The sequence below is a fragment of the Vespa velutina genome, chromosome 3 (genome assembly GCF_912470025.1).
Source record: "Vespa velutina chromosome 3, iVesVel2.1, whole genome shotgun sequence".
NCBI lineage: Eukaryota > Metazoa > Arthropoda > Insecta > Hymenoptera > Vespidae > Vespa > Vespa velutina.
Genome location: NC_062190.1, coordinates 2,395,466 through 2,422,744, shown reverse-complemented (window position 1 = coordinate 2,422,744; position 27,279 = coordinate 2,395,466). Strand labels below are relative to the sequence as shown.

Here is a 27,279-nt window from a genome sequence, read left to right as displayed (position 1 = left end):
TCGTACTCGCCGAGGCGCGGAATTTCGAATCTCCTTATTAACTCCACACGTCTTCCTATTACATCGTTCGATAATTATTCTGATTATGTTCAATTTTATCTTGCAATCAATTATTTGATCATAGAAATTTGTTGAATATAACAATTTCTGTGACATCAATTTGTCTGCTTTAGTTTATCGATTGGCAAATATAATATAAATTTCGCATTTCTTATTATTTCTGAATTACATGTTTAATGCAACACCAGCAATTTATTATTAATTAAAGTAATTAAAATAAGATTGTATCTATGAGTATGTTGTTTCAGTAATATCACATAGATATCGAACGTCGATAATGATGCATTGTACTCGTATCATATATATCAAGGTTTTTGTCTACTCTTGTAATTTTAAAAGAAAACTCTGTGCTATTGACATACTAATATTATTAATATAAAATTATAATAAATTGATTTAGGAATAGTTTGCGTATTAAAAAATATACAAGTATTTTGACTTTAATTAAAATGTTTTTCTAAACTGGTTGATATGCAAAGAAAATAAAATAACCATCAAAATATTTTTTGTAATATTATAAATATTTTATTCCATAAAACATTATATACATATTTGATGTATAAGCTTATTATATTTATAAAATTAACAAAACTTTCATAACATAATAAAAAAAAATTTATTCACACGTCAGTATCACATATTATCGGATGAGTTGGAACATATCGATCGTGAAACGCGATTACTGTTAATATTCCACGCTACCAGTAGAGGCCGTTGTACGAAATCTCATAGTCCTCCATAATGAATAATTTTATTGGATTCCGTGCTTGACATAGGTGAGTTTGAAGTTTTTTTCATATTTTAATATATTTCATTTATATAAATCTTATATTCTATTCTACATTATATCACAGTATTTTTTCTTATTCAGATAATATTTAAAACATTTTACATAAATCATATATACAAAATTTTGAAACGAGAATTAACTTTAATATTGGTACCATTGATAAAAAAGGTTAACCTCTTATCCTACAATTTATTTTAAAGTAAACGTAGCTGTGTTGATTATTTGAATTTTGTCGTAACTGTTACAAGAAAAACCGTAATTATTACAAAAAAAAAGAAACAAGAAACTAAAATATTTCTATTTCTATTAAATTTATTTATAAAGTTATAGAAATTATGCGTGCGATGTTAACACTTATACTATCGTCACTTAGCATCTTGGCACGTTTTCTAATTCTAGGAATATTATCAGTATCTTTATTTCATCTATATCATCATGTCATTATCAGTTCTGCACGCATTGTAACTTTCAAATCCTTTATCTTCTAATTCATTTTCTTCATATTCGGTCCAATCGATACTACAGAACTATACTACTTTAAGCTTGCAAAATAACTAGGTGATGAGATTTGGAATTACAGAAAATTAATGATGAACTTGTTATTTCTAAAACCAATATGCTTACTATTGTTATACATATATAATAAGAAAATGAGTTACAAACTTTCTTGATGATTTAAGTATTTTGTTTATACAAATTAGTAGAAACTATTTCTAAATATGGTAATTAAACGTTTTAAATATCGAACGAACATACTCTGTCAAAATTGATAAAGAATTTTCTCTTCTAACAAAGAATTCGTGCAAACAAATCTCATCATTTCCATTCAAGGGAGTAAACAAAAAAACATTACAGTTAAAAATTTTTAAATAGTATTTATAATGAAAATTCTCTCTCTCTCTCTCTCTCTCTCTCTCTCTGTCTCTTAGAAATAAAGTCTTAATAATTATATTGATAAAATTATTTATCTTTATTAATATCTCTGAAATCTTTTGCATATATATATATTTGTAATTATCTTGATACAGCAGTACCATCTTAATACATTTTATTTTATTTATTTTAATATTTGATAAATTACAGAACGTTTTTATAAATATTATACGAAAAATGGGAGATTCAGATGATGAATACGATAGAAAAAGACGAGATAAGTTCAGAGGTGAAAGAACTGAATCATATTCTCGTGAAGGGCGCAGGGATGATCGTAGAAGAGATGATTGGGTTGATAGGTACGTAGAAGTATCTACTTATTAAAATAGATAATGCTAATCAAAATAAAATCATACACATCGAAATACAATAGGGAAAAATGGACAAAATATTTTGTTCCTTGTAAACAGTAACATAGATATGATATTAATCGGTTTCAGGAAAAATAATTTGAAGTTGAAGGTAATAAATATATACATTTCACACTGCAGTATCAAAATTCAGTTGATATACTTACTCTTTTATATTTTATAATTACCAACACAGAAGCCCTTGATTATTCCTTATTTGCATATCCCTCTCCCTAATGTTACTACCTTTCCTGCATATAAGAAAAATGTTACTAATCAAAGGTGAGACATTAAATTAGACAAAATCATATGATTTACAAATAATATCCTAAGAATGTGATGCTGCGTAATTAATTCTTTTGATAACATTTAATCCAATTCTACTAAAAGTTATTTTATATAATTAAATATTTGGGAAACTTTCACCAAAAAAAAATATAAAATAGTGATTATTTTAGGGAATGGTCCAGTCGTCCTAGGCAAAGGCCTGATTATCGTGAATATCGTGGTGGTGGTGGTGGAGGAGGTGGACGTGATCGTTACAGTCCAGCACGATCACAAGATATAGCACAACCTATGAAAAGAATGCGAGTTGATTGGGATGATAGACCAAGATATGGACATGATTATTATGGCGGTGGTGGAAGTGGTAGTGGTGGTGGAAGCACTTGGGGTCCAGATCATTATCCACCTCTTCACCATGGTAACCATCACTATGGCAACCATGGTAACAGTAGCAGGTTTGTTTATTCCATTTTTTATATACATCCATATTTATATTTAGAATATAGTATTAAATGTGAAACTAATTATTAAATTGTCATAAATTTGGATGAAACACATGAGAATAATGCGAAAGCGAAGTCGTTTAACTCCTAGACTTTTAGCTAAGTTAAGGTAAAATATAACGATTTAATAAACAAATAATAAGTGACAATATGCTAAGACTTAAAATATGAAATTAAAAATTTGTATATTAAATTGAAATGTGCTTTTAGCCGTGAGGTGGCTGGAAATTTCAGCAACTCAAATGTCGAGACCCAACCACCAATGATGTCTTTCAAAGCATTTCTTGGAACTCAAGAAGACACAATTACAGATGAAGAGGCTATTAAGCGCTATAATGAGTACAAACTGGAATTCCGAAGGCAGCAACTCAATGAATTCTTTGTAGCACACAAAGATGAAGAATGGTATGTTAATATAATTATTCTACGATATTACTTATATTAAAATTATCATTGTGGAGATTTGTTAGCAATTTAATTTTTATAGTAAAGGTCTGTATTAAAATGTGATGTATTTGTGAGACGCGCGATAGAAACATTCAAATTCTTAAATGGCTGTCACATGATAGAATATATCATTATATAATAATTTTATAGGAATTTTAGGAAAGATTTGTTTAACTATTTTAAATTAAAAAAAGAAAGCACTTATTAGAAATTGAAAAATTCAAGATTATATTATTACTTAATGCTTAATAGGCACAAAGCTATCTGGAAGGATTATTTGAATCATAATTTATAATTGCAGATGTAACGTGATAGCTAATTTCAAACAATATGACCAACTTTGTCTATCCCTACAGCATACAGCCGCCACCGCCTTATACCTTGGGCACAGGTCATCTCGCCCGTTTATTTTTTCGTACGATATTTTATAAATTTCGCGTTTCGCGCATCGCAGAAGAATCGAGGTGTTTATTAGGTAGTTGAACAGAATGTGAGCTGGGCGCGCAAAGCCCTAACATGCTCACGTAGGCCGCGTTCTAAACCCGCTAATTATTTTTAAATTTTGAATCTATGCTATCATTGCAATAGACTGTGTCAACGAGAATACTGAATGCAAGTAAAAATATGACACTACAGGTGAGGCTTTATTCTGTAACTGAAAATGTTGATATGCAGTCATGTTGTAATACTAATTCAAAATATTAGCATACATTTTAGTTTATTGAAACTGTAATTTTATTTTAGACCAAGACTGGAACGAATAGAAAATGGTTTGAAATGTTTTATATAAAACTACTTTCACATGTTTTATCTATCTTTCGAGTTATTTTCACTATTAATATAAGTAATATATGTTGTAATAATATAACAGCAATTTTCTTGCTGCATCCTATTCGTTATTTGAAGTATCTATGAATGTAAATATACATCTTACTTTATATATAAAATTAATTCTAAAAAATATTATTAAATAATTATTATTTTTTTCAACATGATAGTACTATACAATAAGATTATTAACACTATCGTGTGTCATTTAAAGATATTAGTTGATATAAATTTATAAATTGTTGCTGTATAAATACTATATAGATCGTTTTCAGCTGTACACGACTTGTGATTATACCATTGTTAAAAACATATCTACATCTTAATACTAAATGCCTTTCAACTTCAACAACTATATTATACTATAAAGATATATAAATAATGATATATTCAATAAAATAATATATAAAAATAATAATTTTATTTGTATTTATTTATTAGGTTCAAAATAAAATATCATCCAGAAGAATCTCTGAAGAGAAAAGAAGAACAACTCGCAGCTCTTAAGGTATAGAATTAGAATATTTCAATTTCATTTTATAATTATTAATTATTATAGATTTATATAATTCCTTTTTCAATGATATCTTTTAGAAACGCGTTGAAGTATTTATGGATATGCTTCAAACAGGGGAAATAGATAATGTTTCAGTTGATGCTGAACAAGGAGATGTATTGTTGCGTCTTTTAGATGCTGTTGTAATTAAATTGGAAGGTGGTACGGAAGAAGATTTACAAGTTTTAGATATGAAACCATCAAATGCTATAACTGCGAAGGATACGGGAAATAAAGAGAAAAGTGAAATTAAAAATAAATCTACAACGGAGCAACAAACTGAAAAGAAGTATGAATTCATGTAAATTTGATCAATGAACGAACTTTTAATGAAACATTTGGTGATATTATACCTCGATTGTTTCAGTGAACATGTTAAAACAGACGAATTAGTACTTGAAGAAAAATCATGTAAAAATGGGCAGAATGCTGATGCTGATGTAAAACACGTTGAAGAAAATGAAAATGCAGTAAATGAACTTGAGAAAATAAAAGTATCTGCAGAAGAAACAAAAGATATGGAAGAAAACTTCAAATCTGAGGAAACAAGTATGCCTACATTACATGCTTTATCGTACTAGATTTGTTGTTATTTTTATACACGCTATCATTACTTTGTTTTATTGTAGAAGAAAAATCAGAAGAAATTAATACGAGGAAACGAAAACGAACAAATAGTAACAGTAGTAGCAGCAGCAGCAGCAGTAGTAGCTCTTCAGGAAGTGACAGCAATAAAGCTGATACTCCAAAAGCAGAAACACGTAAATATTTATAAATTTCAAATATTTTGTGTGTGTGTGGGTGTGCATCATGCATTTATATATATGCATACCTACATGCATTAAAATTTATTTATATGTTTTATATAATTTATTTTATATACGTAGTTAGTAGTTGTATTTTATTGCCTTTTACCTCGAAAAAGTGTTGGCACATGGCTATACCTACATGATCTAAATATTATATTCTCTTCTTTCTGTTTCTTGTGTTCTTCCTTTTTCTAGCAGCTCCATGAAATACTTTTTTGCATTTTTGTAGCCCTATTTTATTTATTATTTCTATCTTTTTTTCCTCCTTTTGATATGTTTTAATATTTTGTTTATGTTTTTCATTTGTTTTATTTCCTCTTCCGTCTTTTCCTGTTGGTTATCTTTCTTCCCTTCACAAAGATCTTTATGTTTTTTCCTTTTCTGACAATATGTGTTCTTGTATATATATTCTATAATATTGTGTATATATATACACACAATATATATATATATATATATGTTTATAAAATGTTTAAATATTTTTAATTGTTTTTTCTCAGCCGAAAATGAAAAGACAGATGTCGTTAATGATAATAATGAGGATGGAGGTATCAAACAAGAAAAGGAAGAAATAAAAACAGAGCAAGTTGACTCGATAGAAACTAAAAAACCTGCAATTGAGCCAGAGGCTGTTATTGATTTAGCCAGTGAAGATAAAGAAAAGGAACCTAGGGCACTTCATAAAACTAGTAGTATCTTTCTCCGAAATTTGGCACCAACTATTACAAAAGCCGAAGTCGAAGCGGTTAGATATATATTTTAATTGAAAATTATTATTACTTTTGTTATTATTTTTTCTTGTTGTTGTTGATTATTTCGACCAAATTATTAGTCATAATTGGATGTTCTATTAGATGTGTAAGCGTTTTCCTGGTTTCTTGCGGGTTGCAATAGCCGATCCGCAACCGGAAAGACGATGGTTTCGACGTGGTTGGGTCTCATTTGAAAGACAAGTTAATATAAAAGAAATCTGTTGGAGTTTAAACAATATACGAGTAAGTATAATATATATAATTAGTTCCTTACTATTTTATACTTAAGAATGTACTGTATATATATGTATACATATATTTACGGATATTATTTATTTTGGAGCAGCTAAGAGATTGTGAATTAGGCGCTATTGTAAACAGAGATCTGTCACGTCGTATTCGTAGAATAAATGGAATTACCTCTCACAAGCAAATAATTAGACATGACATTAAGCTTAGCGCAAAGATTGTTCATAATTTAGATAATCGTGTAGGATTGTGGAATGAAGAAAAAAAAGAGGAAAATTCGAACAAACAAAACGATGATAATAAAGAAAATACAACATCTCAAAGTGAAGTTGAACAAGCTGTAAGTCGTCAAAAGTTTTTATTTTTTTGTTATTTTCTATGTTCGATTATTTTATAACTTAATTTTCTGATTACGAAACTATATGAAACCGTACGTTTTTAGGCTTTTGGATTATCTTCGAAAAATCCAGTATTGAAAAATATAACGGACTATTTGATAGAGGAGGCATCAGCAGAAGAAGAAGAATTGTTAGGTATGTCCGGTGACCAAGAGGAAGGTCAATTAGGAGGAGATGGAGATGGACCGATTGAGAGAGATCCATCCTTAATTAAAGTAATGACATTTTTACCTATATAAAAATTTAATGATTACCTTCTTATACTTCGATCATAAAGATATATACATAGTTTTATTTTTAGGTACTAGATAGATTGGTATTATATTTACGAGTAGTTCATTCGGTAGATTATTACAATCATTGTGAATATCCCAATGAAGATGAAATGCCGAATAGATGTGGAATAATGCACGTTAGAGGTTCTCCACCCACAGCTAAGGTGACTAGTACCGAATTACAAGAATACTGTCGTAATTTTGAAACTAAAATGGCTGCTTTCCTACAACCTGTTGCGACTTTGTCAACTGAAGAATTTGATAAACTCGGTGCTAAAAATGCCGATGCGTATCCTTTTTTTATTTTATTATAGAAAGATTATTTCTTTCGTTATAGTCTCAAAATGTAACATTTGATACTTTGTCATATTATACAAAATTATTGGTTTCTTATTTAAGTTATGTAAAATTAACCTTCTAGTCATATTTTTATCGGATATATAAGTAATATATTATTGAGAATTATTTTCTATCGAATGGTACAATGATCACAATGATTTAAAAAAATTTATTTAATTATATGAGTATTATTACATCTTTTTAACTGTCTATATATTAATAATTTTATTTTGATTAAAAGGTAAAAATTGTAGCTTTGAATTATAACTGTGCTGAGATCAAACATATCTCTAAAGGGTTAATATAGAACAAAGTGAATATATGCCAAGATAAGGAACGTTGATTGCCATGAAGATATTAAGATATACTACGTTCATCTATCGTTATTAATTCAAACAGAATTTTGTCGGGTGACTATAATCTGATGATTTTAGTAAGGAAAGAAATAGATCACCGTAATATCTTTGGTTCACAAATATTTTCCTTAACTCGATGACATATAGTGAAGTTGAAAAATTTGTGCAAGCGAACACGCAAGAATTATCGAAAGATAAATGGTTGTGTCCTCTCAGTGGAAAAAAATTCAAGGGACCTGATTTTATCCGTAAACATATATTCAATAAACACGCAGAGAAAGTTAACGAAGTTATGACTGAAGCAGAATATTTTAATAATTATCTGAAAGATCCAAAACGACCACAGCTTCCAGAACATCCTGGCAATAAAGTATCGCCTAGGGAAGGACCACGTGAAGGTTTTAATCCATACGGTTGTACAACGTAAGTAAAATTGAAGTGACACTTTTATCGTAATAACTATAATGTTAAAAAAATTATAAGCATATTATATATCTCGAAATTCCTTTATTCTTTGTCTTCAGATTTGGAAGTTATGGAGCTGGTTACGGAGGAGGCAGAGGAGGTTATGGCTCCGGCTACGGTGGCGGATTTGGCGGAGGATTTGGAATGCCTCGTCCCAGTCGTGGTGGTTTTAACAGAGGAAGGTAAGACATGAATTTCTCTATTATACGCATTCCCTCATCTTTCGATATTTTTGTATGTTGTCTTGTTTTATATTTCTAACTCGCAAATCTTTTTAATCTTTTTCTTCTATATATAGCATTTGCGCAATGTATTAAAGAATATTATGTCGAATAAATGAAACACTTAAATATAGTATATATTTACGTATTAAATATAGTATATATTCAGGTGATATTTTAATCCAGTCAAAATAGGAACATTTTGAAAAAAGTAAAAACAATGTTTCCAGGGTCGCCGCAGATTCAACTTCAAGAACTATTATTAATTATAATGACTTGGACTAGATGGACATGGACATTTTCTAAGTTTATTTAATTCCATTTGATTCTTGCATTAATAAAATAAAATTTTTTAAAATGTCTGGTCTTTTGTGCCAACAGATTTATATCTGGATTATGTAACACAATATCGCTAAAAAAAAAAAAGAAAAAAGAGAATAGAAATACAAAAATTGTTCACTGCCATTTGCAATTCTCAGTATAAATTCATTTGTAAAACTAATGTGTTACAAAATCAGCACAACTATTTTTTTTTATATTTTTATTTACTCTTATTTTAAAAATTCATCGAGATCCAAATATTCGTAAAAAAAAAATATATATATATATATATATATATATATGTTTATTTTTCCAAGTGAAGAAAATAAATTACAAAATTTTTATTTACTTCAAAGAATACTAGGATCAATCGATGCTATAACTATATGTGACCAACAAAATAAAACTATTTGTTACTAATTATTTGTGATTTTATTATAAACCCATTTCCATTTGTTTCCTATGCTGGTTGGTCATCGAAATACAAATACAATCATATATATATATATATAAATATTGCTATTACAACATAAATTTCTATAACATTCTACAGTTTTTGTTTATTTATAATTAAATGACTAAACTAATACTCACTATTACAGTGGCGGTGGAGGAGATTTCCGACCTGTCATTCATTATCGAGACCTTGATGCCCCACGTGAACCAGACGAATTTTTATAAGGGGTTCACTTGTTCAACAATGAAACATCCAAATGCAAGTGTGCATATTTAATGTCTGTATATATATAATAACGATATTAAGAATTATAGTAAAATACATTAACACGAGAAGCTTATTTAATCGGGCTTCGAAAATTTATAAAGCATCTTGTATTGAAAAATGCTTAAATATTAATAATATAGCACATACGGAAGTACCAGTATTTAATGTTTTAATCATTGGTAATAATATATAAATACATAGAACAAAATTATGATTATGATTCTGATCATATATTTTTAAAATTAAAACAACTGATAAAATAAATATTTTTTTTTGCAATACATGCATAATACAAATATTCCTGATTATATTTATGTAATAATGACAAATATGAACTAATTAGTCTCTTATGTAAAAATTGAAATTTACAAATAAACTTATTGTGAAGTAATTAGTACTCTTTTATTTAATAATATTCATTATCCGTTCACGATTATTATACTATCTATACAAGACGTGTGTGTGTATATATATACACGTTACATACATACATAATTATTTGTATATAAAATACTGTATATGTATCATAACTTTTTCTTGCTCATTGTAAATTTTTTCATGATTTATAAATGCTACATAACATGATCTTTGCAATGTCTTTCATCACTATAGTCTCCGCAATCATCAATTCCATTACATTTTGCACCTTTTGCAATGCATCTATTATTTCTGAAAAAAATATAAAACTTAGATAAGAACTGTGTGGAATATAGAAGAAAATTTTTTTTTATAAACAAACGAGATATAAATTTACTGGCATGTGAATTCATGCTTATTGCATCGACCCTCGCATCCATGTGGCTCGTCCGATCCATCGGCACAATCGACCAATCCATCGCAAAATCGAGCCCTTAATATACATTGCCCGTTACTGCACGTAAATTCGCTTTCCAATGGGCATGCTAAGAGGAATATTACTTGTTAATTATCGTTGAATGATTTAATAAATAAATAACTAATCATGATGTTATTTTATACTTTAGATCGCCGTTAAATAGGGTCAAGCAAAAAAAAAAGCTAAATATCAATGTTATATCAAGTGCTACATTGATTTACATGTGAAAGTTTTCGTGCATTCAAGATACCGATATGTACTCACACCGACCAAAATTATGACCTACGAAGAAGAAAACAAAAAACATAGTGAAAGATGTATATATACTATACAAAAAAAATTATATATATATATATATATATATATATAAAAAATTATAATTAAAATTATATATATATATATATATATATATATATATATATATATATATATATACACACACATAACTAATCAGAAGTATACAATTATTTTGACATGATAAAAAAATTATATTTCAATAGAACAACGAGATATAACATAACGAATATCGTAACAACAATGTTACACATCGTTAATGTTACACATAGTTACTAATTATATACAAAACTACGCAAGCGTTTATTCTTACATGTGATTATACGAAGTACTAATCTGAGAGTTTAATGATTACATATTATCATTTTTGTCGAATTTCCAAATTAAGTTCCGTAAAAAAAGCCAACTTGTGCATACAATCTATCATATGTATATATATACACACACATATATATATATATATATATATATATATATATATATATATTTATATTTATATACTTTCATGTACGTTGAATTAAAAAAAAATTACTTACCTAAGGTGCAATTAATTTCATCGCTAGCATCCCAACAATCTATTCTACCATCGCATCTCCTTTCCAATGGTAGGCAAGAAGTATCGTTGCCGCACTGAAAATGCGTCTCTGAATTGCAATCTAAAAAAAAATATCACATAAAAAATTGAAAATAATATCGTAATATTTTATAATAAGACGAATCATAGGAATGAAAGATAGGAAGAGCAGAAGCCTCGCAAAGCAACAATGTAAAACTAGGCAAGCCGTTAAGTAGACAAATTTGTAGATCACAAGGAAACTGGGGTAATACGGTAAAATACGGTACGTTTTCAAATGAAATAGAAAAATATTCGAGTTTAAACCAATGCTATATCTTATTATACTCACCGCAATTGTACTCATCAGAGTGATCGTAACAGTTCATATGACCGTCGCAACGTTTTTCCATAGGAATACAAAGTGTATTCACGCAAGTCCACTCATCGTTTAGACAGTAGTGCTCTATCTCTACGCATCTTTGAAAAGAAATAGAAAATACAAAAAAATACAAAAAAAAAATTAAAAAAAAGAAAATACGTATAAAAATAGAAATAGATCGACGTGTATATTTTTTCTTAGATAAATTAACGATCAAATTAAAAAAACGTTTAATTTCGAAAAATTTTTTTTTTTATGTGTACCTAAAAGCATCGATGTCAAGACGATGACATCTTTGCTTGTTGATAATACACAGACCAGCACATCCTGTTGGATCTTCAGGATCCAAACCGATTCTACAAATAGGCACTTCTTCATCTACCAAACCAACGCAGACCTCTCCACTCAAGCAGTCATCGCAATATCTCGTTGAATTAGTATTCGCATGCACAATGTTCGATGCTTCCGTTTCCGTTTTCGTGATCAGCGATGGAGTATCATCGGAGAACGACAGGTCGACGTTTAAAAATACATCGGCCATGTGAATGGTACTTGTCGTTGGTGTTCTCATCGGCACGTTCTTCGATTCGTTTGAGAAAACCTGATTGAAAGACTCCTCGGACGTGACGTTTTGCATCGATGAGTTTCCATTCGATGATTTCAGATAAAGTTGAATAATTTGTAGTTTTTGCGGTTCTAAAAGTATAATCGAGAAAAAAAAGTTAAAATATGTTATTCTTTAAGATATAAATTAAAAATTTTTCGGAATATATATATGACAAAGTTAAGAAATAAATATCTAATATATATTTTTGGTTGACTGTACTTTAATTTGATCACGCGTTCAAGACGAAAAAAAAAGGAAACAAACAAGAGGAGAGGTAGTTAAAGGAAATGTTCTGTTGACCCAGCGGTTAAATTCATCTCGTACGAGCAATTGGTACGCTTCGTCGAATCACAGCGTGGACTTACCATGTATCTTCTTTATCTTTTTGTTTTTTTTCTTTCTTTCTTTCTTTCTTTTAAGTATAGAAGAAATTAATAACGCATGCCGATCAATAAGAAGAACATTCTTATCGTTTGACGTAAGTACGTGTTAATAACAAAATAATGTATTTACTAGAAGATAATCGAACTAACCGAAGACGATATAAAGAGCACCAGCGCCTACTCCGAGAAGTATCAATAAAAGGACCAATAAGAAGATCAAAGATCTATTGCAGCCAGATCCTTCGAGTGGTCGTGCAAGATGTAACGTCCATCCGCGATGATGTTTGTGAAGTCTTGCTGGATCCGGTGGTGGTTCGCCACGGACGCTTTTTCGCAAGTTAACCCGATTTTGCGAAGTAGGAGTTTGCATTCGTACTGGGAGGGAATAAGCCCTCTGAAATAATAAAAAAAGGGAAAAAATTAAATAACGAATGAATTAATGAATTAATGTGAATGATGAAACAATATTATTATAAAACATATAAACCAAAACTTGTATAATATGTATAATATCGAAATACAAATATATATATATATATATATATATATATATATATATATGAATTAATAAATTAATGTGAATGACGAAATAGTATTATTATAAAACATATAAACCAAAACTTGTATAATATGTATAATACCAAAATACAAATATATGTATATATATTGCACCTTGAGCTCGGCCATCGATACTGCATTCTTTCCCCAACTACAAATTCACACGATATTTTGACAAAGATTACACTTGTTTTTTTAGATCTTTCTTTTCCTTTTTTATTTTTTTTCTTTAAATCGTTTCTTGATTATAGAGATCGGCCAAGTATTTCCAAACTTCGATTAACACTTTCAACATCGTATAAAATGTACACGAGCGAGCCGATGGACATTTAAGTTTTGCACCGCCGTCGATGAGCCGACGCACTTTTGGAGCGCCAGACACACAGCCCACACTTCTGTCTGGCTATAGATAGATATTTTCCACTTCCGCTCCGTTTCGTTTCTTTGCGAGCAAAGAGCAGTCTAAAGCGGCCACATCTTCTTCGGTCAAGAATCGACCGAATGGCTGTCGCGTGTAAGTTTTACAGGCTGAAACCGTGCAAGCACGGCATTGACTTTATAGGATAATACCTGTATATATATATATATACACATTTATATGTATATATATATATATATATATATATATATATATATATATATATACACAATTTATATGTACATATATATATATATATTTATTTATTTATTTATTTTTTATTGGTCTTATTTTTCTTTAACTCAATTTGTTTATTAATTTTTTTTATCGAAACTGATACACACGTATGTCTAATGATTTTATATTTTTCTTCATTAATTAATTAAGTATGGATATTACTAATTATTATAATTAGCATGTTACATGGACATTGTCCAAAAAACATATATTAATTATGTTAATAAGTAATAGGTGATAATTAATAAATAATAGATGATTTCATCTTCTAGACGTCCTTAATACGCGAGAAATGGCTTTGAGGATAGCAATTAAATGGCAGATAATAATTTGCTTATCAAAGCTCGACAAGCCTTCCAGAAAATCTCCTGCTGTGCCATTAGTAAGACTTGGCACGAGAACCATGCACGTGTGCAATACTGATGTAACACTATGAACCACTTTTGTGCTTGATGGTAATGCACTAAATGCAATCCTCGTAACACGTGACATAGAAGCCACGAGACCCTTAAATCTCTTCGTTATTCATACTAAAACTAATCTATCCTCAAGAAATGTAAACGGGAAAGGAGATATCTTGATTAAATATAAAACACTCTAAAAATACTGCATACTGTTCATTAATAACCAAAGATGATTGAAAAGAATTATCCAAGCATATTACTAACCGTAATTTGTTATCGATAATAACAGAGCGTCGATTCATAAAAGCACAGAGTCAGCTTTGTGCGATGATCAAGAAAGTAATAAGTAGTAGGCATAGAGAGATCGCTTTCAAAACTGCAATTAATTAACCCCGTTTTTTGCCATGCGAGAAGTCTGAAGTATAAATAAGCTACTACTACTACTAACTACTACACGGGATCTAATTCAAGGAAGAAATAAGATGAATAAACCAAACCTTTTCTCTTATTACCAAGAAGAAAGGTTTATGTATTATAATAAGAGAGATTTTTGAACTCTATTAAAAAAAAATCTGAAGAAAAAGTCATAAAGACCATGAATATATTAGTTGATATGTTACATATCAGATACGTCTATGGTTTGGTAACATTTTTGTTGAACTTTAACGATTATTTTTAGATATTTTATTATCCGGGACAGCGCGAACGCAGTCCCGACTACCAAAAATTATACGCCCGAGATATCCACATTAGGGATATTCGCAAGGGTCAGCCTAACCGAAGTGCAATGGAAAAGCCTCGCCCTGGAGGAACCGCCTTCTTGATCACGGTAACCTCTGCGCCAGGTAAGTATGCTTTCCTTCCCAACAAGCTAGAACTTATTCCATATAGAAACTATTTTGCTTTCGAGAATGACATATCCACTTTGCGCCACACGGCGGCGAATTGTCGAACTAATTCCAAGTTTCTACAGAAATGGTGCATTACTTGGGAACACTTCCATATGTTGAAATGGTTGCATTTTTACCTGTCCACTTTTCTATTTTGTTTTCTACAGTTAATTGACTTTATTAAACTGTTTTATCAACGACAATCGATAGTTACTTCTAAAAATATAAGCTAATATAAAGAGACCATTAAGAGAGATATGAAGAATTTATAAATAAGTCAATAATAAATGTAAATTTTATAAAAATTCTTCAACGAAATTAAGGTATCTCGCTCACCTGAAAAGTACTTGATTCCTTAAGATCCGTGAAAAATATTGGAGCTTCCTTAGCATACCAATGATCTTGTGTGTAAATCGAATTTATTCTCATATTTGGTTGACTTCTCTTCGATATAATGAGCGCCTTATCTTCGTTAGTTTCCAACACGTGGGCGAGCTTCGTTTCAACGTCGTTTCTATCGTACTGCAGGTATTCGAGTGCTCTCGATGGTAAGTGCTGCTGTTCGTGATGATGACGATGATGATATTGCTCTTGCTTTTGCTGTTGAACCTTCTCTGAGATCGAAAATATCGCAATGGAAGAAGAATTTTGTCTCGTAAACTCCGTGGATTCTTCGGTAGTCTTGCACAATGAGTGACAAAGCGGAAGGAACTTGTCATTGTGTTGGAAAAGGATTGTTTCGTTCGATAGACACGAGCATGATGATTCTTTACCTTTCTCATCATTCGCGTTTATCTTCTCCTGACTCTCAGAATTCACAGAGTTACCTTTATTTTTACAATGTTTATAATCCTTCCTCCTGCATTTTTCGCTTGCCCTAACATGATCTTCTTCTCGCAATCTCGATAATGCACTATTTTTATTCCCATTATCTTCCCGTGAACGTGGATTATCAGAAAGATTTCTTTCTAACGAAGGATCTTTCTTTTCTTTACTACTTTTCCATCTCTTTTCCCATATGGAGTAACTCGTCGAAGGAGACGAAGTTGACGATAAAAGTCCTCGGCGAAAAGGCAACGTTAAATTTCGTTGGAAATAAATCGACTGAGAAGATTCCGATCGAATTCCTTCAGCCGAGTCGTTCTTAAAGTTCGAAGTTATAAATGAACGACCATTCTGTTCGACTTTCGAACGAGCTGACTCTTCGAGGAAACCGGAAGAAATTCTACAGAATTCTTCACGACTTGGACCGATGTCCTCGTAAACGTGAACGTCAGGATGTATCGCGGAATCTGTGTGAATAAAATAACTGCTTCCGTTATTGCGATATTGCTCTCCTTCGAAGCCTTGATTCTCCATCTGAAATAAAGAAACCGATTCGTTCAGTTTCCCAGATTAATTTTATCGAAGGAACGAATTGATTTTTCTCGAGTAACTCGATCAAGATCCATAATTCTTAATGCAAAACTCGAAGGTAAAGCATAAAAAGAAAAGTATGTATCGATTCAATATACTCAGCGAGTTTAAAATGTCGCGCTTGTCTACGGATGTTTTATTTATTACATTTTATAGAACACTTCGATCAGTCAGAATCGTATAAGTTTATACGTATTTCACAAGGGTAAAAGGTTCGCTTCCAGAGATAATTAATGATTTAGCGAGCTACGTTAACCGTCGGTTTGCCAATTATTGTGTCCCCGTTAAACGATTAATTTTTCTTCTCTTTGCTAACTCGATTCGAAATACCAATGAAACGTTCATCGAATGTGGGTATTGAAAAAGTTTGACGCTCCCACGATGATCTTTATGATCGTTAAATGGATTAATATTGCGTCATGATGCATCTGCAATTTTAACAATCCTATTTGTTCATTAGCTTGTCCTGTCAATTTCTGTCAAAGTAAAATTTGTTTATGAAAATGTATTTTAAGTTGCATTACATAAAAGAGAGAAAGGAGAGAAAGAAAACAAAACCAGACATGAATCAACTAAAAGTGAATGAGCGATGAGTCCGCTCGTAATATATCCGCGCGATTGTTGCAATTATCGCGACTTGACTTTCCGATTGATCCCAAGCAAGCATCTGACGTCATCGGTTGGCGTAGATCTTTTACAACCTTAGTCCAACCATGAAGAATTTCGTTTGAAAAGAAAACGAATTTTATATGTATTTTCAATTATTCATTCATATTATTGTTATTCGATATTATTATATGTAATAAATATACATGTATATTTATTTCTTCAATAAGTTCGATATGTTTGATTAGAAATTTATAATAATCATCGTAAATTCAATTAATTTTATAAGTCCGCAAGGTACAACCCAATAGCATTCTTAGAAAGATATTTCGAGATGACGCACTGCACATTAGTAACAGGATTGTGCACTCAACTAGCATTTCAATGTAGTTAACAAAGAACTTTTCCATGGCATACCTTCACAAAGGTGAAGATCCGCTTTTGTTATTGAAGAAATCTTCCAACCATTTCTTTTCCCTTTTATTTTTTTTTTTTCTTTACATCTCCTGTTATGATTGCAATTAATTATCTTTCGTTTAAATAAGGGAAAATGTAAATATGCATAAACGAATTAAACAGAAAAAGGGAATTTGATTCTTCGTTGATTCACCAGAAGATATCAAACGGAATGTGAGCCACGAGGAGAGGTAACCGTAGGCGCCAATAAGTTAACCGAAGCGACAGATAATTTGTTCTCATTATACTTCTATGGTTGCCTTCTCTCTTTACACTCGAAATAAACTATATCATTCATGTGTAATGACACGTCGAACAATTAAAAAGAAAAGAAATATTTCTTTTTGTTTCTTTCTCAAATTAAATAAAATCCAAACGAATTATTTCAATCGACATTAATAAAAATGTTAAGGAAAAAACTAGCCACTGTTGTAATTATATTCTATGATTTATCTCAATCAAAAGTGCTCTGTCAATCTAAAACATTCCAACGAAGGCAATTAATTGATACGATAATCTCATTAAAACTATATTAATGCATCATGTCACAACAAAACTAAACGTTAACGAGAACTAACATAATATTTATCAGATTCATCTAATAGAAAAGAAATACTATTAAACTAAAGGGTCTATTGTAAAGGGTATTTTACAATACTCGAATTCGTTCCGGTCCAATGTTTTCCATAATTGGTCAAATGGTGATTAATTAAGGAAGTATTTCGTTTCTGTAGTTTCAATGAGACACTACAATGTTATACGTGATGCATAGTCGGCTACAAGTGCGTTAAGTATACTTTACATATATACGAACGTACATAGACATATAAGTGAACCCTTCCTCCACAAAAATAGAGTCTAGAGACTAACCCTATCCGATCGTTCCTTCCCTTGCACTATGTATTACTTTTCCACTACGTATGAGCAAACCCGGTTGTTATTTCGCAGCACGTGTCGTACCATATGCCGTTGTATCATCAATTCGTAAAAGAAATTTTTACAGGCATTTGACATTACTAAAATGTAACATATTGAAGGAACTTAAAAAAGAAAAGAAAAGAAAAGAAAAAAAAGGAAAAGAAAATAGAATCATTTAAGAAAAAACCATAATTATTTGACGGTTCACTTCTTCTTTTTATCGCAATACATAATATTACACGTGTTAATACTGAACTATTTTCCTGATGAACAAGTAAAAAGAATTATATTGTTAAAAAAAAAAAAAATAAGTGTGACGTATATCAGTCGTCAATCGAAATTCTTTCAACATTTGAATATAGAAAAAATAAAAAAAACTTGGAGATGCCGGGGATCGAACCCGGGGCCTTTCACATGCAAAGCGAACGCTCTACCACTGAGCTACATCCCCCGATGAGATTATCTCTAACTATTTCGAATTTCAAGACTTCTTATTCTTTATATACTTTTTAAATGATTATTATAAAAAAATGTTTTGTCATCGAAGAAAAAAGAAATAATTATCTAATCAAAATACACGACTAATTTAAACGAGATAATAGATTACCTAATCATGAATCGAATAAACATAACATCTATAATTTATGTTCACGTAAATTCTATAGATAAATTTGCCGAGACGAGCGTAAACAAGTATTTGTAATGGGCATTATCATCTCCATGAATATTAACCAAAAATGATCTATAGGAAGAAGAGGAGGAGGAGGAGGAAAAAGACAACAAAGGGCTACTACTTACGAAGCGAAAGAGGGAACCTTGAAAATTCTTTGGATTCGACATAAACCTTATTATAACGCTAATAAGTGCAGTATATTGAGTCGATTATCCACTAAGTATAGGGTCCAAGCAAAGGGCTATCGCCATCAACCATTGAACGATGACTACACGTCACTGGCATACACACAACCGTAAGTCATTCGGTCGGTTATAATAACCCGGCGTTCTTCCACGGATATCTCTCAAATAACCCTTACTTTATCTCTTTTTACTTTCTGCATGTTGACTACAAACAAAGTAAATAAATCATAAAATTTATAACTTCTTGTGTGTGTTCGCAAACAAGAAGATAGAGAAAGAGATAGGGGGAAAAAATAAAAAAAGAAAAAAAGGAAATAAAGAAAAGAGAAGAAAAGAGATAAAAACCTTTGTCCTCGTAATAATTTCATGGTTGAAACATTGATAATTTTTTATACTACGAGGCTTTTATTGTACTTTTTAAAGAGCCTGCTCACACACACGTTTACATTCATATAATAATAAGTTCCGACCAGTCGAACATTATCTTAAATAGCATCTTATTTTCTTCCAATGTTCCTGGAGCATTATTCGTACACTCCTTTGTTTTATTTTTATTATTGAATTTATTTGTCCAATCAAATACGAGATCGTTGCTACATTTTTTTTACATAGAAAGATATATAAGAATAGTATTTCTTTCATTTTGCCTCAGTATGTATAAAAATATGTTAATACTATAGAAAAATCGTCGGATGTAGTTCATTATCAAGAAGGAAAGAAGAAAGAGGAAGAGAAAGAGAGAAAGCGGGGACAACGCAGAAGAAAAATTCTTATGGTAATAACCAATATGTCTGATGAGAGTTATACCGTGCGACGTTCCAGTCGACGAAACATAAAAAAACTAACAAACGACTGGGCCAGCTGACATTGTGAAGAGAGAAAGAGAGAGAGAGAGAGAGAGAGAGAGAGAGAGAAAGAGAGAGAAAGAGAGAGAGAAAGAGAGAGAAAGAGAGAGAGAGATAAAAAAGCCCGAGTTGCGTTCTGCTCGGACGCACTTTGAAACTGGAGGGTTACTCCCGCTTTTATTTTACACCTGGCAGCAATGCGTCTACCTTACTATCCATAATACCCACGCGATCCTATAAATGAAATATCGTCATAAAAAATGTTGCATTCTCTCTTTTTTTTTTTTATATATAGATCTTTATTCGATAATTCTTTGGTAATGTGTAAAAAGATATCACGGATTATATTTATTATATTTATTATATTTATTATATTAGATTAAAAATGCGAAGTTAAACTTCCGTCATTACAAAATTTGTTAAATACAATTTTACCATCATCGTGTATGTCATTAGTGATAGTTTTTCGATTATCGATTATCGTGAAATTCTTGTGTTACTTTTCTCTCTCTCTCTCTCTCTCTCTCTCTCTCTCTCTCTCTCTCTTCTCTCTCTCTCTCTCTCTCTCTCTCTATATATATATATATATATATATATATATATATATATATATATTTGTAATGAGGATATATATATATATTATATATATTGATCGAGTTAAATGGTCTCACGATCCAATGAGTTACACAATTCAATTAAATGGTCGGATCAATGAAACAAAATTTCACATAGGAAAGAATGGGGTATATTTCGTAAGAATATTTTGCATTATTATATTAATATAACGTGTTACTTATTATGTATCGAAACAAATCGTTTTTACTGACGTTGTTTATAAGCGAGGAAGTTTACTCCATTGTCGATTACACTGAACTAGAACCACAATCACGAAACATTATTATCTCACGGAAGTATGCTGACGAATTAATGACACGGGGAGAAGGAACAAGTCTTCTAGAAATATACTTATAAATACGTTATTAAGAAAAAAAAAGAAAATAATGAAGGAAAAGAAAAAGAAAATAGATATTAGTTTGTAAAGAAAAAAAAATAAGCGCAAATGATAGCTTGACTAAAGTCGCGGAACGAGCCGGGTATTATCGATAGAATGAAATAAAACGGGTCATACTCGTATTTGCTTCTATATACTATATGACAACTACTATACTCCAACATGTCGATAAATATTTTTTCGTACAATCGAAGAAAAAAAAGTTAATTTAGAACAAGTTCTGATCTAATGATTCAGAATTGATTTATAAAAATTAGACTTTTAAACATAAATACGTATTTTAAATAAATAAATATATTTATAACTGGCATAAATATTTAACGTAACTAACACCATATTTCTTTCTAAATTTGATTAATTATATATATATATATATATATATATATATATATATTTAGTATATAGTATTATATATATACTTAGTTTATAGTTAATTATGTATTATATATATATAATCAAAATGCTTAAATGAATATATGTGCCGTCGATGATGATCACTGAATGAAATCATTATATGCATATTTAAATATATGGAGAAAACATCGTTTCAAAACAAAATATTTAGTGATCGTAAATATTTCTTTTTTTCTCTTGGAGAATACAAAATAACTAATTCGACTCACTTTTGGTTTCTCACGAAAAACTCATCTTTCTCGAAAGTAATACCATCTTCTATTCGCACCAAAGAAAATCATGACGTCGTTGAATTCGATCCTCATTGGCAAATCGCAAAGAAATCTGATGATCAGTCACGTTGATATCTTCATAATACGATTTCATTTGTATTCACACGAAATGTGTCACATTTCGTAAGCGCGCCCTTTTTTCACAGCGAATGGCATGATATCTTGTTCTCATGCGCAAATCGACCTATGTACGTATCCACGCACTCACGCCGCATTACTGCGAGCAGCGAACGATTACGATGTCCAACGACGACGGTATGGAAGACGTTGGTCGTGTAACAAAACACAGCAACCAATCAGATATGCCGACGCTGAAACGGATATAACGTAATCAAATTATTAACCATCTCACCAATCATTGCATTTCTCGCAACGAGCTAATTTTAAAAGAATTCGCGTCGTTTCTTTTCTTTTTTTTTTCTTTACTTTTGAATACTTTAAAGAGATTTTTCTGAGAATAAATTGTTATATTAACATTGTTCATACTGATATTTACTCATAAGGTATTCTCTTCTCTGAAATAAATATATTATTATATTTTAAGGAACAATTGTTTGTTTTCAAATGAGAGAATTTTATAAATTAATGAACAAGCATTATCGATATATGTTATTTAAAGAAATTTAAAATTCAAAGAAATAGTGCTTGCTGAAACACCGTGCGCGTATAATATTATTGGAATATATTTAATTCTGCAATTATGCGTTACATATATAACATAAAGAATAGTGATGTATATATATATATATATATATATATATATATATATATATATAAACGCATACATCGAAGCGCGACGGCGTGCAGTCTGTGTTAGAATTATGGTGCAAGCTGCAGGCCGCGTGTTTGATGTACTTGTGCCGACCATACTCCTGACACTACTGTTCGTTGATCAAGTAAGAACAGCGCAGTGTTCCATAATGATGCAGCCAAAACATATAACGCTGTTACATGCTATAGATTTGTAGGAACTTAGTGCATATCCTCACACACGAGTCTCCTCTCGTATCGTATTCCCTTCGACTTGACGTCGATCAATACGTCGGTTTCACGCACAGTTCTGCTAGACAATGAACTCTTACTCGATGTACTTTTCATTCATACGTAAGTTCTCTTTATTACGTTCAAGAGAACGATACTTCCTCGATTGTCTGTTCATTGTTTTGGCTTGATTCATACGACGGAATATCAAAAGAGTTAGGGGCGAACTTTCGAGATTGTTTATTAAAAAACTTCATCGCAACAGAGACGAAATAACGATCAAATTCAATGCTGAGAATGTTTTATATTGATTTAATACATTGTGTTAGATGATTAGATTATAATGTATGATATAAACATATCTTTATATTTAAATAAAAGAAATTCTGTATATATATAGCAAAAATCAATAATTTTTATTTTATCTTTCAAGGCTTCTTCTAAACTATGCGATGGGGGGCATGTGTAAGTTGTAATATGAAATATCGTTTATATAATTTATTGAAATATGCAAAACAAATTTATAGTAAGTGATATATCATCTTTTAGTTGCTCTCCTCCAAAATACTGCTGTTCTTTCGGCTGTTGTTACGGAGTATTTCCGCAAGTGCACTCTCATTTGTCAGGGATGATTAATTTTCTGATTTGGACCTACTGGTATTTATGGTATGTAAAATAAATTCTTTTTTATTTCTAAAAAACAATTAAGAAAAATTTAATTTTCAATATTTTATTTTTATGTTATTTTCAGGGCAGCAGTACTTTCAGGTTTAGCCTTAGCAGCAATTTTTGGCTGCTGGCTATGGAAACGACGTCGCTCTACCATTATAGAAGACTGTGGTTCTTCTGACAGAGCATCTACAGCTCCTTGGTATCCACCACCACAATATAGTCGTTGCAGTTCTTTTGTGCAAGCATTACCACCTCCTTATAATGAAGTATGTTATTTTTTCTTTTAAATGGAACTATTGCTCCAATATTGTTAGGTTTACTAATATTTTTATATCATTGCACAGGTTACTGCAAAACCAGATTTGTATCCATTAGTAATTGGATATGATGAAAATAATGGAAAGGGAACATCAGGATTTGTAATGCGGTATTTTAGATCTTTATCTCATGCAAGCACATTGGATTCTTTGAGTTCAAGTTTTATGTGCAATGTTGTAAACGAAGCAAACACTATAATTCCACCACCGTACTCTTGTAACAACAGTGTTGATGAATTATCAGCAGTTGAATGTGAAAGAGAAGAAAATGGAGATGTTGTATCAGTTGTTTCATTGGCTAATCATAGAACAACATCAGACATATCGAGTTTAGCAGCTCAATCACCATGTTCGCCGCCAAGGGCTACTAGTCCTACAATAGAGGTAATTACAGTTTCATATTCTTATAAAGTAGTTTTTGCTATTTCTTTAAAATTTATATTATTCGATAATTACTTTAATAACATCATTATTTAAATCTATTTGTAATATTGTAGCTACGCGAGTTGCTAGACAAAATTCAACAGCTTCCACAATTACCTAATGGACATACCACACTTTTGCCTTCTCAAAACCATCCTCAACTTCTGCATTCAAATGTAAATGGTACTATACAGCAACGGCCTTTAAGTCCAAACGATGTTGGATCATATAGAACAAGAAGAATGCGTGGAAAAATGTATATGCCACTAGGACTGCCAAATTCAAGAAATAAAACGAAGCGGTGGCTATCACGATCAGCGCCTACGACTCCATCCGGTACAATACCTATGTCCTTTTTACCAGGACAAAGCAGACGGCCATCAGAAACAGATAATAACAATCAACAAATAGTTCCTTTGCTATCGGAGCAGGATGAAACGGAAAATAATAATGGTGAACATTTAACTGGTATTCCACTACTTTCAGAACAAGAAGAAAGCCGTCAAGCTACATGACGATATTTTTGATTAATTTAAAAAACAACATAAAATGCTCATAATTAATGTTCAATCATCCATGCCCAAAACATTTAATTACATATTTTTTAATGTGGTTGGAAAAAATGTTGTTATATAATGTTATGCAGGAAATTATTTTAGTACTCGTAACATTTATCTACTAGCTTCATTAACAAGATATTATCTAAATCATACCAAAGCAAATGATAGTGATGCAATGTTATCATTGCTGTATGACAGATATATAAAATTCTTTTTTCTTTTCGACAAATGCTCTTCATATAGCAAGTTATACAATTCAAAACTACGCAGTCTAATGTATGTTATAATGGTAGATTTTGAATAGTCAATATTTACTACATAAATTTTTTTGCCAATATACAAACAATACATCGAAACTTATTTTATAAAAAACAAGGAAATTAAGATATAAGCTACTTTATTTTCAAGCTAAATTCTTGGCAATGCTTGTACATTTTAATTGTAGCAATACAATATCCATCCATGCAGCCAGCCAGAAAAAAGTTCAGGACAATATAATAATAAGGTGCAAGTGAGAAAAAAGCAATGATAAGTATCATTCAAAAGTTAACGTACAATATTAATTCCGTCAGTAGTAGTGAGAAAACTCATTATATTATCAGTGACTACTAGCAAGCACAAGATCATAATGTACAGATTGTACACTTTTATTTAAATAATGTCAAATGTATGCAAAAAGTGATTGATACAAACAAAAGAATAGAAGTGTTTCCATATTGTGCCATTTGCAAATTGAAAATATTATCATAAATTGTAATGAACATTCGTTAAAAAGCAATTATAAAGTACTCAAAATTATCCCAACAAACACTTTTACTATATTGCATCATTCATATACACATCATGTATTAACATGTATTTTTTTATAATGTCAAATATGAATAAATACAAGCTTTTACGAAATTGTTTTACTACAATGAACCTGATATTTTTCAAGCATTTAATTCTGCGTAAGTAAATGGATATATATATATATATATATATATATATATATATATATATATATATTCATATGCAAAAACGCAGATACACAAATTCACATGGATAGTATATTGATACATGTGTTTACAAAAGCAACCATTTTTTAAAAATACATTAAATGATCTCTCTTAAATGTTCTTATATATAAAAATGAAATATTTTATTTAAATATTGATATTGAGGTAAGAATTAAATACTTATATTTTTGAATAATGCATTATTATATATTTTCCAAACGATGAATTATAATTCAGTACAATTATTAAAATATTTCTGTCGATTGTAAAAAAGTTTATTTCTCAAAAACACTGACAATATTTATTTAGAGACTTTTAAAATAATAAAAATATTAAAAATCATTTGTATTGTACGTTACTTTACAAAAATGTATTTTATTATTGTTCAAAATTTTAATACGACTAACAATCACTTTTATTTCAATTCTCCAATCTGCAATGTGGGGACGAATGAGAAGGCTTGTAACATGTTGTTGCTTCGCTGAATTCTAGGCGGTAAAGAAATAATTCCTACGCTCTTTCGTTTACTTTAATTTATCCTGAAAATGTCGGTAAGTTTATAAGAATATAATTCTTTTTAAATCCTTTGAAGATAATGCAAATATCTTAATTCATAATATATCTTCACTATCTTCTTTCAGACGATTAAACAGGTAAAATTATTATAATATAACCTTGTATTTTCCGGTATTTTCAAAATACGTTTTTGCAGCAACAAAACGCGCATGGAGATCATAAGGAGAAGAAAAGGAAAGAAAGTATTCTTGATTTATCTAAATATCTTGAAAAAAATATCCGAGTCAAATTTGCCGGAGGGAGGGAGGCAGCAGGTATTTTGAAAGGTTATGATCCTCTCTTGAACTTAGTACTTGACAATACTACTGAATATCTCAGGGGTGAGTATCATATTAAAAGTATTAAATATTTCTTTATAATATAAGTAATCCATATGACTAGTTAAAAAATAACAAATTTTTTTTAATTCATTGAATAGATCCTGATGATCCTTACAAATTAAATCAAGATACACGTATGTTGGGTTTAACAGTCTGTAGAGGAACTTCAGTGGTTCTTATTTGTCCAGTTGATGGCATGGAATCTATACAAAATCCATTTATACAACAGGAAGGTTAAATATTAGTCAATATATATATACACACACACACACACACACACGCACATGTATGTGTTGTGTGTATGTGTGTGTATATATATATATATATATATATATATATATATATATAAATCAATTTATATAATTTTCTAAAACAGAAGGATGTTTTATTATTCAACAACAATAACATTTAAT

The 27,279-nt window shown here is 30.3% G+C and overlaps 4 protein-coding genes and 2 non-coding genes across 17 annotated transcripts; 3 read left to right on the top strand and 3 right to left on the bottom strand.

Annotated features, from left to right (window-relative positions):
* The first annotated feature begins 770 nt into the window (after positions 1–770).
* On the top strand, positions 771–9,944 carry LOC124947685 (serrate RNA effector molecule homolog). 4 transcript variants are annotated; one of them, XM_047490175.1, is made up of 17 exons: positions 771–836; positions 1,934–2,082; positions 2,592–2,873; positions 3,013–3,030; positions 3,132–3,326; positions 4,638–4,704; positions 4,791–5,041; positions 5,120–5,301; positions 5,382–5,513; positions 6,062–6,306; positions 6,416–6,556; positions 6,657–6,902; positions 7,005–7,175; positions 7,262–7,524; positions 8,078–8,353; positions 8,455–8,577; positions 9,540–9,944. In XM_047490175.1, exons 2-17 carry the CDS (start codon positions 1,961–1,963, stop codon positions 9,616–9,618), a joined length of 2,793 nt encoding a protein of 930 aa, XP_047346131.1. In that variant the 5' UTR covers positions 771–836; positions 1,934–1,960; the 3' UTR covers positions 9,619–9,944. The 4 variants fall into 4 exon arrangements, with proteins under 4 accessions (XP_047346131.1, XP_047346130.1, XP_047346132.1 ...); XM_047490174.1 differs by having other exon boundaries at positions 2,580–2,873; XM_047490176.1 differs by lacking the exon at positions 9,540–9,944 and adding an exon at positions 8,847–9,357 and having other exon boundaries at positions 2,580–2,873.
* On the bottom strand, positions 7,729–22,249 carry LOC124947687. Of its 5 annotated transcripts, XR_007100462.1 has the most exons (10): positions 19,417–19,473; positions 15,559–16,581; positions 12,866–13,109; positions 11,989–12,421; positions 11,696–11,823; positions 11,327–11,446; positions 10,761–10,778; positions 10,416–10,563; positions 10,153–10,330; positions 7,729–9,673 (listed from the first exon to the last, which is right to left on the bottom strand). XR_007100462.1 is itself a non-coding variant. In XM_047490180.1 (9 exons), the coding sequence occupies exons 2-9, from the start codon at positions 16,579–16,581 to the stop codon at positions 10,234–10,236; spliced, it is 2,211 nt and encodes a 736-aa protein (XP_047346136.1). In that variant the 5' UTR covers positions 21,957–22,249; the 3' UTR covers positions 7,729–10,233. The 5 variants fall into 5 exon arrangements, 4 of the variants coding, with proteins under 4 accessions (XP_047346136.1, XP_047346134.1, XP_047346135.1 ...); XM_047490180.1 differs by lacking the exon at positions 19,417–19,473 and adding an exon at positions 21,957–22,249 and having other exon boundaries at positions 7,729–10,330; XM_047490178.1 differs by having other exon boundaries at positions 7,729–10,330.
* Positions 15,024–15,185, bottom strand: LOC124948216. Its single transcript, XR_007100624.1, has one exon. It is a non-coding gene; the product is annotated as a U1 spliceosomal RNA (small nuclear RNA).
* On the bottom strand, positions 18,998–19,069 carry Trnaa-ugc. Its single transcript has one exon. It is a non-coding gene; the product is annotated as a tRNA-Ala (tRNA).
* A 563-nt stretch (positions 22,250–22,812) lies between the features above and the next one.
* On the top strand, positions 22,813–25,875 carry LOC124947839. 4 transcript variants are annotated; one of them, XM_047490515.1, is made up of 7 exons: positions 22,813–22,915; positions 23,434–23,465; positions 23,550–23,666; positions 23,752–23,938; positions 24,017–24,373; positions 24,487–24,865; positions 25,418–25,875. In XM_047490515.1, the coding sequence occupies exons 1-7, from the start codon at positions 22,841–22,843 to the stop codon at positions 25,468–25,470; spliced, it is 1,200 nt and encodes a 399-aa protein (XP_047346471.1). In that variant the 5' UTR covers positions 22,813–22,840; the 3' UTR covers positions 25,471–25,875. The 4 variants fall into 4 exon arrangements, with proteins under 4 accessions (XP_047346471.1, XP_047346470.1, XP_047346472.1 ...); XM_047490514.1 differs by having other exon boundaries at positions 24,487–25,875; XM_047490516.1 differs by having other exon boundaries at positions 22,813–23,123; positions 24,487–25,875.
* A 485-nt stretch (positions 25,876–26,360) lies between these two features.
* Positions 26,361–27,175, top strand: LOC124947841 (U6 snRNA-associated Sm-like protein LSm7). 2 transcript variants are annotated; one of them, XM_047490518.1, is made up of 4 exons: positions 26,361–26,521; positions 26,612–26,623; positions 26,683–26,866; positions 26,965–27,175. In XM_047490518.1, exons 1-4 carry the CDS (start codon positions 26,516–26,518, stop codon positions 27,102–27,104), a joined length of 342 nt encoding a protein of 113 aa, XP_047346474.1. In that variant the 5' UTR covers positions 26,361–26,515; the 3' UTR covers positions 27,105–27,175. The 2 variants fall into 2 exon arrangements, with proteins under 2 accessions (XP_047346474.1, XP_047346475.1); XM_047490519.1 differs by lacking the exon at positions 26,612–26,623 and having other exon boundaries at positions 26,366–26,521; positions 26,965–27,173.
* Positions 27,176–27,279: the final 104 nt, after the last annotated feature.

What these genes read in the sequence shown, in the direction of transcription:
- LOC124947685 (XM_047490174.1), top strand. Translation starts at nt 1,961, where the DNA reads ATGGGAGATTCAGATGATGAATACGATAGAAAAAGACGAGATAAGTTC. An exon ending in GAGCAACAAACTGAAAAGAA is followed by an intron (nt 5,042 to 5,119) that starts GTATGAATTCAT and finishes CGATTGTTTCAG; the next exon opens with TGAACATGTTAAAACAGACG. An exon ending in TACTCCAAAAGCAGAAACAC is followed by an intron (nt 5,514 to 6,061) that starts GTAAATATTTAT and finishes GTTTTTTCTCAG; the next exon opens with CCGAAAATGAAAAGACAGAT.
- LOC124947687 (XM_047490178.1), bottom strand. Translation starts at nt 19,458, where the DNA reads ATGTCGAATCCAAAGAATTTTCAAGGTTCCCTCTTTCGCTTC. An exon ending in CTCTGATGAGTACAATTGCG is followed by an intron (nt 11,447 to 11,695) that starts GTGAGTATAATA and finishes ATTTTTTTTTAG; the next exon opens with ATTGCAATTCAGAGACGCAT. An exon ending in AAGCATGAATTCACATGCCA is followed by an intron (nt 10,331 to 10,415) that starts GTAAATTTATAT and finishes TATTTTTTTCAG; the next exon opens with AAATAATAGATGCATTGCAA.
- LOC124947841 (XM_047490518.1), top strand. An exon ending in TACTACTGAATATCTCAGGG is followed by an intron (nt 26,867 to 26,964) that starts GTGAGTATCATA and finishes TTCATTGAATAG; the next exon opens with ATCCTGATGATCCTTACAAA.
- LOC124947839 (XM_047490514.1), top strand. Translation starts at nt 22,841, where the DNA reads ATGGTGCAAGCTGCAGGCCGCGTGTTTGATGTACTTGTGCCGACCATA. An exon ending in CTATGCGATGGGGGGCATGT is followed by an intron (nt 23,466 to 23,549) that starts GTAAGTTGTAAT and finishes ATCATCTTTTAG; the next exon opens with TTGCTCTCCTCCAAAATACT. An exon ending in TACCACCTCCTTATAATGAA is followed by an intron (nt 23,939 to 24,016) that starts GTATGTTATTTT and finishes ATCATTGCACAG; the next exon opens with GTTACTGCAAAACCAGATTT.